At 36.2% G+C, this 13,034-nt stretch overlaps 1 protein-coding gene and 1 pseudogene across 7 annotated transcripts in view; one reads left to right on the forward strand and one right to left on the reverse strand.

Moving 5' to 3' along the window:
• Positions 1-13,034, forward strand: part of USP25 (ubiquitin specific peptidase 25) — a 200,870-nt gene that overhangs the window by 34,568 nt on the left and 153,268 nt on the right. For all 7 annotated transcript variants that reach the window (XM_020976262.2, XM_020976266.2, XM_020976265.2 and 4 more), the window contains exons 2-3: positions 475-552; positions 10,124-10,268. In XM_020976262.2, coding sequence (XP_020831921.1) covers positions 475-552; positions 10,124-10,268 — 223 coding nt within the window. The remainder of the gene's footprint in view (positions 1-474; positions 553-10,123; positions 10,269-13,034) is intronic.
• Positions 4,375-6,117, reverse strand: LOC110200876 (peflin pseudogene; annotated as a pseudogene).

Below are 13,034 nucleotides of genomic sequence, written 5' to 3' on the forward strand. Positions count from 1 at the left end.
TTGTCAAGGGCACATAGGGTAGGATAGTTCATTCAAATGACTAGTTGATATTAATTCCATTCTACAGGAAATTTGTTGTTTTAAGGGCCTTGAACTGTGGTAGTGTTTTAAAATGAGCAAACCTGTTTGGATTTTAGTTTATATTAGTTGAGTTATGGTATCAGCAATCTATATATAATGTTTAAAAGAGATTAAAATGATTCTATATTATATCACTACTCTGTTAGGTTCCCATGCTAAAACCTTGAGCCATCTTGATTTCATTGACCTCTCTTTTAAGTCAGTGGGAATTTAGTGACCTATGAAAAGTATATAGTATTCTTGGGAAAGAATTTGAACATGCCCTACGTTTTTACTAAGGAATACAGTGAATAAAAGTAAATTTTGGATGTTTTTAGTCATTGTTTATTTTGTTGTCATTGAAGTTTTCAGAAAACTGCTTAATAATGAACCATCTTTCTTTTTCCTTTCTAGCACCAGCAAACATTTTTGAATCAGCTGAGAGAAATCACGGGCATCAATGATACACAGATACTACAGCAAGCCTTGAAGGTAGTGTGAATTCTGTTTCACTAAATAGTTTGTGGCTTGTCCCAACTTACATTGGGAAAAGTTCACATTTTCTTGGCTGGACCATGTCAGTGGAGATGTACTGTACTCTTGTAAGACAGATACTTTGTTTAAATACGTAGCCCTCATTCTAGCTTACCTACATGTCTTTGGAGGAAACCAGCATTAAAGCATCCTAAAATGGAAAAAATAAAGTATCAACGTACACAATCCACCAAGATGAGAAAAACATCTTTCTGATGAAGAAATGATTTGTTTACAACCTGGTAGGACTGACTGAATACTAGTTTGAGATAATTTCTTATACTAAAAATCCATTGCTGTAGAAAAAAGATGTGAGAAATATGTATTCTGCCAATCCATAAGGAGAAAAAAAGGACAAATATATATAAAGTAGAAGGCCACAAATTTTAAACAGTTGGCAGAGAGAGATATATAAAACATTCCACTAATCTGTTTTTAAGTTAAGAGCAGGCAATAAAAAAAAGTTAAAAATAACAAATACATTTTTATATATTTTGTTTACTTTAGGTAGAGATAGGAACAAATGGAGAAAGAGGAAAGTGTAGCAAATGATTTTTTTTTACCTTGTAATAGTATTTTTTTTTCCCAAATACATGTATAGACAATTTTCAACATTCATTTTTTTGGGAAAGATTTTGAGTTCTAAATTTTTCTGTCTTCCCCCTACCCAGGACAGCAAGCTGTCTGATATAGGTTATACATGTGCAGTAATATAAAACATATTTCTATATTAGTCATATTGTCAAAGAAGAAACAGAAGAGGAAAAAAAACCTAAAAACCCTCAAAAAACAAAAAAAGTGAAGATATTATGCTTTGATCTGCATTCAAACTCCATCAGTTCTTTCTGTGGTTGTGGATATAACATATTCCGTTATGAGTCTTTTGGAATTGTCTTGGATCATTGTATTGCTGAGAAGAGCTAGGTCAGTCATGGTTGATCATTGCAGTTTTACTATTATTGTGTACAATGTTCTCCTGGTTTTACTCACTTTACTCAGCATCAGTTTATGTAAGTCATTACAGGGTTTTCTGAAATCTTCCTGCTCATCATTTCTTACAGCACAATAGTATTCCATTACATTCATATACCACAACTTGTTCAGCCATTCCCCCATTAATGACCATCCCCTCAATTTCCAATTCTTGGCTACCACAAAAGAGCTGCTGTAAATGTTTTTGTACATCTGGGTCCCTTTCCCTTTTTTATGATCTATTTGGGACACAGACCTATTAGTGGTATTGCTGGATCAAAGGGCATGCACAGTTTGATTGCTCTTTGGGCATAGTTCCAAATTGCTCTCCTGAATGGTTGGATCAGTTCACAACTCCACCAACAACGCATTAGGGTCCCAGTTTTCCCCCATCTTCTCCAACATTTATCGTTTTCCTTTTCTGTCATTAGCTAGTCTGATAAGTGTGAGTTACCTCAGAGTGGTTTTGATTTGCATTTCTCTAATCAATAGTGATTTAGAGCATTTTTTTCATATGAGTGTAGTTAGCTTTGATTTCTTCATCTGTACACTGTTCATATCCTTTGACCATTTATCAATTGGAGAATGACTTATACTCTTATAAATTTGATTCAGTTCTCTATATATTTGAGAAATGAGGCCTTTATCAGAGATGTAAAAATTGTTTCCCAGCTTTCTGATAGTAAATGATTTCTTAGACAGATACATGGAAATTGAGAAGGACATAGATCTACCAATAGAAAAATACATGAACACATAGAGAAAATGGAGTGACATGTCTGAAAGAGAGAATTCCATGGAATATTTCTTTCTCAGGTATTTCAGGATATTACAACAAAATACTTAAAACTGTATTGCATTTTTGTAACTAAGGCATGAATAGGTGAGTATTGTATTTCTTGATACATGCTCATTGGGACTATGATGTATCCACATAGTAGTTTTGGATCAGTTTCTTTGTTTCAGATTTAAAAGTAGTTTTTCTTCTATGTAAAGCAGTAATGTTAAGTTCAGAGAACATTAATTCTCTTGTAGTGAGGTTACTTAACTTTAGTACTTCCTATTCTATAGTATTAACATTTCATCATTTGAAGAATTAATGTAATAGTTGCAAAATTTCCGTGATCTTGACATGTATGGAAATTTAATGCTCAGTAGATTTACTAAATTTAAAAATTTAGTGATCAGTAGATAATTTCTACTTTCATCTTTATGTTGATGGATTTCATACATCAATAAATGATATATGAGAAATGATGATGGCGCAGTAACTATATCCATATATAATTAGGTCACTTTCTAGTTCTCCATCATTGAATTGGTTATACTTATGTCATTCTCCTGAGTTTTTTCTCTGTGTAGCTTTTGTTAATGTACTTTTCAGAGTTTCTCAAGGGAAAATAAATCTTGTTAGCTCTTGTTTAGCTTTTCTATTGAGCGAGTTATATAAGCAAAATTTCACCTTTTAGTCTTTATTTCACTTTTTTTGAGTAAGCTAAAAATATTAAGGTAGAACTTCTGTAGTTTCTGATAATTCTTCGGCACTTTGTTGATTTTTAATCTTAAAGATATACAGGAAAGTCAGGCTTTGGAGTCACATTTTCAGTGACGGGAAGTAGGATTTATCGTCTGCACCTTACACAACTGAATGTTTTGATGGCTCTTTGAAGCATTCAGATTATATACAGCCTGAATTTAGTTTGTAAGATTTAAGCTCATTTTTGCATCTGACCAGTGAATATGATCTATTTATAATTTGCAGCAGTGACTTCATAGTTCTCTTTCATTGTGGGTGACTAATTATATACCTTGAAGTAGTCGTGCAGAATGTATAATAAACAAGTCACTCTGAATTACATTCATCATGATTGTGGATCATGCTGAAAGGAAGTAGGTCAGGGTGAATCTAAAACCCATCTTCCAGAATAAGGGGTTGGGAACTGCAGCCTCAAGGCCACATGTGGCCCTCTAGGTCCTCAAGTGCAACCCTCTGACATCCAGACTTCAAAGAACTATAAAGTTTGGTTCAATCAGAGGGCCACACTTGAGGACCTAGAAGGCCACATGTGGCCTCAAGGCTGTAGGTTCCCCACCCCTGTTCTAGAATATTGGGGAGTTAACCTCAGTTTCATTCAGTGTTCTCTTCCTTTTAGGATTGTAAGAGTTAAAAGATTTAAACTGCTGTCATCACTTTAAATCTCTACTTCCATTGAATGACTGTAATAGGATGGTCTTCAAAGTGTGTAGTTTGTCTTTGCTCAAAGCAGATGAAAGCAGCAGGAGTAGGACTTGTAATTTCTTTATAGAAGAAAAATGGTCACTAATACTGCAAACAAATTGAATGATTGCTTTTTCTCTAAAATTCTTCTAGCAGATGAGATACAAGGAGACTTGTAAATGCAACCTCACATTAAAGATAAAATTTCCTTTATTATGCTTAGTTAGCAGTGATGTCATTCAAATAGTTAATTTCTGTTCTGATAGATTTCATTAAAACAAACTACATGTAATGGAGTAATAAATAGAATTGTTTAGTTAATAATAGTCAGAAATGATTGTCACCTTTGTAATTAGATACTGGCTGAGGAGTTATTTAAATTGGTTACCCTTCAAAATATAGATAATTTAACAAAGCTTAATCCAGACTTAATTTACCCTTTAGCTCCTTTATTAACTGCCAACAGACACTTCTAAATCAGACTTCTGTAAATGTCTCAAACTCAAGATCTCCAAAATGGAACTTGTGATATTTCCTCCTAGTCCATCTCTCTCTCTCTCTCTCTCTCTCTCTCTCTCTCTCTCTCTCTCTCTCTCTCTCTCTCTCTCTCTCTCTCTTTTTGCGCTTGTGCGGTAGGACCGCTTTATTGAAGCTTATGATGTACTGGACTTTCGGTCCTTACAGACTGAAAACAACATAGAGATGCACTGGCAACAGCAGGGCTGGAGAACACCTGCCCCTGGACACCGGAGCAGCAGTGGGCGCAGCAGGGGGTTCAATGGGAAATGCCCTGCCCTAGTCTCTGTTTCATCTTCAGAAAACCCAAGCCTGTCTAATATAAAATGACACACAACGAAGTGAGGAGAATATATATGGTGGTAAGAGATGAGCTAGCACTGACATAAACCATCAGGAAAGGCCACAAGACTTGCCTGGATACAAAGGCATGAGCTGACCAAGTTGTTTGAATTCTTGAGCCAAAAGGGCTGAACTTCATATCTCCAGGCTTGGAGATGAGCTGAGGCTGCGCACTGGTGAGGACACCTACAGCTGTCCAGTCTCCATCCTGCTTGCCCTAGGGCCAACAGGGCTGGTCACTTCTCCCATGGCTACAGCATGGCAGTCACAATCAGTTTCTAAGACTCCTTTCTGGGAATGTTTGTTACCACTTAAAGGGGAGTTCTACCTTTTTTTAGGAGCAGTAGTGAGAGAAGGGAGAGGACAGGGAAAAAACCCCATTCACCATTTCCAGTTTGGGGGGGGGCAGGGGAAGTTTCTTCAAGGTCCCTGGATCTAGTTATACCCTCCGGCTCTGCCCCTAAGGAGCACTCATGCATTGTGTTGAGGTCACAACATCCGTGAGACTGTCATGATGAGGAACTCCTCAAAGCTGAGCTGGATATTGCCCTGCATGCTTGTGCCCTTCTCCGGAAGGTCTCAGTCAGCACTTGCAACTGGGTGCACACCTGGATGAAGCGGTCCAGCTGCATGGCAGGGTTGCCAGAATGAGGGCAGTACCGGGATAGCAGAGGCTGGGTAAACTGAGGGCTCAGGTTGTAGCCCATCTGGAACAGGGCTTGCTGCAGTTCATTGTAGCTGATTGAACCTGAGTGGTCCTGGTCATATTGCTGGAAAGGGTTCTTCCACTGCTGGATGAAGGTCCACAAGGCAGAGAAGCCAAAGAGGTCGATCCGGCCTGTTTGGGTCTTGTCAAACATGTTTATCATCATGAGGTAGGTTTCATCATTGAATGTGGACCAATTGGAGTTGACCAAAGCCTGTTTGAGCTCCTTCACAGAGATGTAGCCACTGTGATCTGAATCCACTGTTTGGAACCAGGAGTAGGCTTCTGGGTCCACACCAGGAGGAATGATGCCTGCTGCTGGGCCTTGCCCATAAGGTGCTGGCTGAGGGGTATTAAAGGGGTTTGTAAAAGCAGGCTGGCCATAGGGACTTCCTGGGGCAGAGCCCCCATAGGGTACTCCAGGAGCTGATGAGGGGAACCCTCCAAGGCTGGGATGTCCATAGGCCCCGCCTCCAGATGGTGGTCTGTAGGGCCCTCCAGGAGCTGGGCCTCCATAACCCCCAGCAGGGGGTAGCCCCCCTCCATACTGGGGATGCCCTGGGTAATAACTGCCTGGTGGGGCTCCTGGGCACTCCTGCCCGTAGGTATAGCCAGACATAGCGTCTGTAACGTTACCGTGCGAGGAGGGGCTTGCCCTCAAAAGGCACGGCCTGCACATTCTCAGAAGAAGGTAGGGCGAGCTCGGCCTCTGATTGGAGGGTATCAGCGTTAGTCGTGGGCGGATGTGACATAACGAGGCAAGGCTCATTTATCGCCCACCTCCCCTCCCCCCTTTCCTCTGGTTAGCTCCAGTTAGAACCGCCCGGTGTTCGCTATTACCGTCGCAGTGTTGGCCTTCGGGGCCTAATGCCTTTTTCTCCACTTCAAAGAGGCACCTTGGGTTTTCCGGAGAGGGGATAGGTCCTGGTTTACTGGAGAAGCAGAGGCTGCGGCAGCCATGTTGGATCAGGCCGAAGGAGTATCGGAGCCCGACTTGCCCTCCTTTAATGTCACATCTTGATGGCCGGTCCTGTCCTGGTCCCTCTCTTTTCCAGGCTTAGCCAGTTCTCTTGAGGGCTACACTTCTGTTCATACCTGGGCGTCATCCTTCACTCTTCTTTATCCAGTTGGCATTGTTGATTGTTCTGCAAAATATTTTGCACTTGACCCTTATTTTCCTCTCACGTTGCTTCTACGCTGATTCAAGGCCTCATTGCCTCTTACTTGAGTTATTGCAGTAGGCCTCCAGTCTTAATTGATGTTGCTCGTCTTCCAGCGCTCACCGCGTTCGGGCCCCCGGTTCTCGGCCTTTGTTTCCCCTGTGTCAGGAATGCAGTCTCTCTTCATCCCTGCCTTGTTTCGGGGAGGAATTAGCCATAAGCAAAATAAACACAGGTTTGGAGAGCAGATCGTGAAAAGGGGGATTAAAAGAAAAGCAAATAAAAAGAAGAAAAAGTATTGGAGAATAGGATGAAGAGAAATACACTCATAATTGTGAAAGGGAATGGCGTAAACTCAGCCATAAAACAGAGGACAGCAGAATGCAACAGCAGAACCCAAAAATATTTTGCTTACGAGAAATACATATGAAAGATAAAGACTCACACAGTGAAAATATGGATTTGGAGCCAAATCGATCATACCTCATCTGAACACAAAAATAGTGATGTAGCCATTTCACTGATTTCAGATGAGGTAACAGCAAAAATAGAAAACTTAAGCGATAAACAGAAAAATAAGATTTTTTTTTACTTCCTGAAATAAGAAATGAAATTACAGCGCTGTGAGACTTTACTGTACCTCAGTCAGCCTTAGATAAATCTAACAAAAAAATTGAAAAAGAAATTGACATGAATTGAATTTTAGACAAGTTAATGAGGACTGTACTCTGGTGGTTACAGGATGCTAATAATATCATAATAATGAAATTGCTGCTGCTGCTACTATTATCACCATTACCACTGCTACCACTAAGTAACTAAGATTTATCCAGCACGTACTAAATGCCAGGCTCTATGATAAAGGCTTTACTATTATCATCTCATTTGACCTTTGCAACAACCCGGGGAGGTTGGTATTATCCCTATTTTACAGATGAGGAAACTGAGTCAAACAGGTTAAGTGCCTTGCCTGGGGTCACACAGCTAGCATCTGATTTCAGCTCTGGATTTGAACTGCATTTCAGCTCTGGTTTTTCTGACTCCAGGCCCTGTGCTCTTATTTTACTGCACCACCTTTACAAAAATTGACCAGATATTAGGTGAGGCATAAAAACTTTATGAACAGATGCACAAAAGCAGATCTATTAAACATATCTTTTTCTGACCACTATTCAATAAAAATTATATTAAAGGCCACAGGGGAAAAAAAGTATTAAAATGACCTAGAGACTAAATAACTTAATCCTGAAGAATTGGTGAGTTAAACAAACCACAGAAATGATAAATAATTTTATTAATGATAATGACAACAGTGAGACAACATACCAAAATTCTGGGGATGTAACTAAAGCATTCTTTACAGGAAAATTTATATTTCTCAAACTTTAATCAACAAAAGAGAGTGTGAATAGATATGTGGTTTGATTGTACAACTAAAATAACTAGAAACCAACAAATTTAAACCTCTCCAGTTAAACATGAAAATAGAGATCCTGAAAAAAACAAGGAAGTGATTAATAATATTGAAAGCAAAAAAAATTGAATTAATAAGTAAAACTTTGTTATTAAAAAAAATAGGTAAATCATTCACTAATTGAAGATAGAAGGAAACCAAATTACTAATACAAAAAAATGAAAAAGATGAATTTATAACAAAATGAAGATGGAATAATTGATATTATTAGAAAGTATTTTACCCAGCTATATGCCAATAAAATTGACAACTTAAAGTAAATAAATATTTACAAACATTAAAAATACCCAGATTAATAGATCAATAAATAGAGAATTTAACCAACCCCATCTCAGAAAAAGAAATTGAAGAATTTATAAATGAAATCCCAAAGGAAAACATTTTGAGACTGATAAATTCATTAATGAATTCTGTCAAACATTCAAAGAACAATTAATTCCAGTATTACATAAATTGTTTGCAAAAATAGCAAAAAGAAAGGACGCTTCCAAATTCCTTCTGTTACATAAATGTGAAGAAACTATAGACCAATATCCCTAGTGAACATTCATACAAAATTTTTAAATAAAATATTAGCATAGAGGCTACAGTAACATATCACAAAGATTATACGCCATGACCAGCTAGGATTTATATAAAGAGGGCAGGTTAGTATTGGAAAACTATAAACTTAATTAACCATATTAATTACAAAGTCAACAAAATCATTTAATTCTATCAATAAATGCATAAAAAAGTTTTTGTACAAACATACAATTAAGATTAGGAGAGAACAGATGAGAAAAAAAGTCTTTTTTTTTAGCAAGTTTCTCTTGTTAAAGGTCTCATTTTCTAGATAAATAAGAACTGATTCAAATTTATAAGAATAATAACCATTGTCCAATTGATAAATGGTCTAAGGTTATGAACAGGTAGTTCCAAAGGTATTTATAACCATATGAAACCATATGAAAAAATGTTCTAAATGCCAAAAATTAGAACAATACAGATTAAAGGGATTTTGAGGTTCCACCTCAATCCTATTAAATTGGCAAAGATGACAGAAAAAAAGTGACAAATATTGGAAGGGCTATGGGAAGATAGGTACATTATACACAATTGATGGAACCGCAAATGTGTCAAACGATTTTGGAAAGCAGTTTTGAATGATAATGAAAAAGTTGACCTTTGACATGCCCTTTGACCCAACCATAGCACTGCTAGGCCTATACTGAAAAAATATCCAAGAAAGAACAAAAAGTTTTAAATGTACAAAAGTATTTATTAGAAGCTCTTTTTGTGGTAGCAAACTAAGAGTGCCCATTAATTGAGGGAATGACTGAACAAATTGTGCTAGGCAAATGTGAATGTGTTGTAAGAAATAAAGTAAAAGAGACAGTTTCAAAGAGACGTGGAAAGACTTTTGTGAACTGATGCAGAGTACAGTGAATAGAACCAGAAGAACAATTCGTACAATAGTATCAACATTATAAAAATAAACAATTTTGAAGGTCTTAAGAACTCTGATCATCTAGATCAGTGGTGTCAAACTTAAAATAGAAACAAATCCCTGCAGCCGCATATTGAATCAAAAAGAATCACAAATTAACATTACCTGTGCTGAATTGTATTTTAATTTATTTTGTTAAACATTTCCCAATTACATTTTTAATCCGGTTTGGGTATACTGTTTTGAAGGCTATAGGCATGGGGCGAGATTTTGAGTTTGACAACTCTTAACTATATGATAAACCTTGATTCCAGGGGACTATTTAGAAAGAATACTGCTCGATGTAGAATGAGAAGTACATTTTTGGATGTAACCAGTGTGTGATGTGTGGATTCTGTATTTCTTTCTCTCTGTCTATCTTTTTTTCCAGTGGATGGGAAAAAGAGAAAGTAGTAGGGGAAAAAGTTTGATTGATAACTGAAAAAAATTAAAAGTAAAAATCATCTAATTTTTATATTGCCTATATACATTAAAAACACTAAAGATTGGGCCCACTATTTTTAATTACTATCTATAATGGAACAAATTTAGTGATCATTTAAGAACATATCAATTTATAATATATACATATATATATCTATATATAGCTATATAGATATGTATAGACTAGCCTTTTAATTAAAATTATAACTTTCTTTCTTGATATTTAAAGGATAGCAACGGAAACTTGGAATTAGCGGTGGCTTTCCTGACTGCAAAGAATGCCAAGACACCTCAGCAAGAGGAAACAACTTACTATCAAACAGCCCTTCCTGGAAATGATAGATATATCAGTGTGGGAAGCCAGGCAGATACAAGTAGGTATTTTTCTTTCTCTTTCAAGATAGTAATAGAGAAAAATAATTCTACTTTGAGGAGACACAAAATAACTAAAGATTAACTTGGAGATTTTTTGATATTGGTTGAAAGACTTGAAAGGGACTTATATTTCATAGGTATTTGATAATTTTATTTTTGCTGTGGGTTAGAAATGAAGAATCATGCTACAGTTATGGTTATGGTTAAATACTCTTTTGTATGGCATGTTACATTTCAAGTTATGTAGTGCTTTAATATGGCCAAAGATATATTTATGAAACAGAATAAAATCAAGGCTGTAAACACAGATTTTGAGGGGTTTTTTAATATGTCACTCTTTTAAATGGCCTATTCTAGAAAGAAAACTACTGTTTCTGAAAGGTAATTGATAAGACTATTACATGTGTAGAAACATTGGTTTTAGTTTTTGGAAACTGCAGAATTCTCATTTTGCATGTTTGCATATTTAATACTTTTCAAAGCATTTTAACATGCATTATCTCTTTAGTATCTTACAATGTCCCTTTGAAGTTAAAATTTAATTATCCATTTTATGAATTATGAAAAATGGACATGACAGATCTTTCAGATTGTACTGTAAATATACCGTGTATTTGAATGGGATCAATAAGGTAATACTCTGCATTTTGCAAGTTCCATAGTTCCGTGTATATCATAGTTAGAAAATAATAAATGGGAAGTAATTCCTAGGTTTTTTTTTAATAGTTTTTGAATGACATTAGTTATACATAAGTAAAAAAATCTTCTTTTTATTGCCCACCACATCACTTTTTGACCTTCTGTATTTGTTTTTTATTACATTACCTCATAAATGAATACAGTATTTGCAAAGTTGTCCAAGGATTCTTGAAATCCTACTTCCTCATTCAGCCATGATTGATGAAAGTATTTACAATGGGAAGGTAGACATAATAAATGCATACGAAGACTTCACAGAATAATGAATTTAAAAGAAAAAATAATTTTACAAAAAGGTGCTAGGAAAAAGAAGCAGAGCTAAGAAGGTAGAATGGAATGAAGAAAGAGTAGCATGTCAGAGAAGCAGGTTTTTATTAAGGAAGAATATCACAAATGCTTTAAGACTCTGGGACTTGGGTGAAAAGTAATCAAGTAAAGTAAATACAAAGGAATGAGTATCGAGCAAAGGATTTTTTGACTGTATGTGATATTAGAGTAAGGATTTAATGACTTCATCAGGCATTAGGGGCGAAAGTTAGAATGAAGAAGGCAAGAAATTACCTATACCTTTACCAGAAGGAATAAGGAAATGTTTTTATAGAAGTAATTCAGTATAACAGAGTATCAATTATGGTTTAGCACATTTTGTTGAAAAGGGAAAATTAGGAATCTAAGACTGTTATGAGAAAAAAGTATTCATCTCAACTGTTGAAAAAAATGATAAAGTTGAAGTGCAGAATCTTTTCTGGAACTTCCGTAATGGAACTGCAAATAATTGTGAAGGAATTGTAGAAAAGTTTGGATAAATACCCAAAAGGACCAACATGTAGAGAAGTCAATTTTATATCAGGGCACATGATTGAAAAGCACGTCAGTAAATAGATGATAGGAGAATTTGCAAGTATTTACTTTTTTCCCCCATTAGAAAAAAAATTAGGAAGTGGGGATTCTAGTGTGTTTTCCTCAGGTGATTGATTGCATCATGTTCAAAGAATTTCTTGGTAACTCATTTTTGGGTTTGTGAACATAGTGCTATTGCTTTTGTTGTATCTCCTTGGATATTGTGATTGTAATTGTATAAAGATATTCTTGAGGGAAAATTTCTATAAACGCAGAGTGGTTATAATGAATAATAACTTGTCAGATTGCAAATAGAAGTAAATTAGATTCTAAGGTAGTAATTATACTTTTATCAATCATATTTCTTTTTTTAAATACCTTTCATTTTCCCCTCTCATAAAGCTAACAGATTTCTACTCCTTGCTGTTCAAATTCTCTCTACTTGCACAGGAATCTCACTCTCTTGGCATCTCTCTCTTCATTCTCATCTCTATCCAGCCCAGCACCAATCTGCTTCAGTCCACTTCTTCCTCTGGCTTCCCCTTTGGTGACTACCATTTAGTGGTTAACAAACTTCTTTTCATAGGCTCATAGATGAAAAACTTGAAGGGGCCTCAGAGGCCATATAGTACAACCTTCTTGTTTTATGTAGGAGAAAACTGAAGACCAAGAAAATAACCTTTTTCACTGCAAATCTCTCCAGGTCTAGTTGGTCCATGACACGAGTTCAGGAGGCGCTGTCGCCCTCCCTTGTGTTGCATGGTCACTTCCAGGTCCTTCCTGCTGTGCTGTCACTTAAGAGCTTATTGAATTCCTTTTAGTGTTTTTTCATCTGTACTACTCTGTCCAGGTACTACTTGATGCTAGTAATATTGTTACTATATTACTACTCTTCCTTTCTCAATGAGTTTAGTACTGGAGTTGCAGTGTTATATTCCATCTAAATAACCCTTGTCCTAATTCTTGATGACTTAAGATAAAGTCAGTTAAAGAAAGATATCATGTAGATATTCCTTTAATACTCTTTCCTTCTATTGCGGTGGCCTGCTTCTTCATTTCCCATGACCTCCATCCATTTCTACCTCATTTATCCAACATTCGTGACATTTAAAATCCTTCAATTGCCACAATCACGAACTTTGAAATTTTCCTCTGTGATCAAAATCATCATTGTATCTCTCCCTTTTCTTTATTTTTCTTCAACCCATTCTTTAGCCTTATTAAGT

This window comes from Phascolarctos cinereus, unplaced genomic scaffold (assembly GCF_003287225.1).
Source record: "Phascolarctos cinereus isolate Bilbo 61053 unplaced genomic scaffold, phaCin_HiC Scaffold_726;HRSCAF=1367, whole genome shotgun sequence".
Classification (NCBI taxonomy): domain Eukaryota; kingdom Metazoa; phylum Chordata; class Mammalia; order Diprotodontia; family Phascolarctidae; genus Phascolarctos; species Phascolarctos cinereus.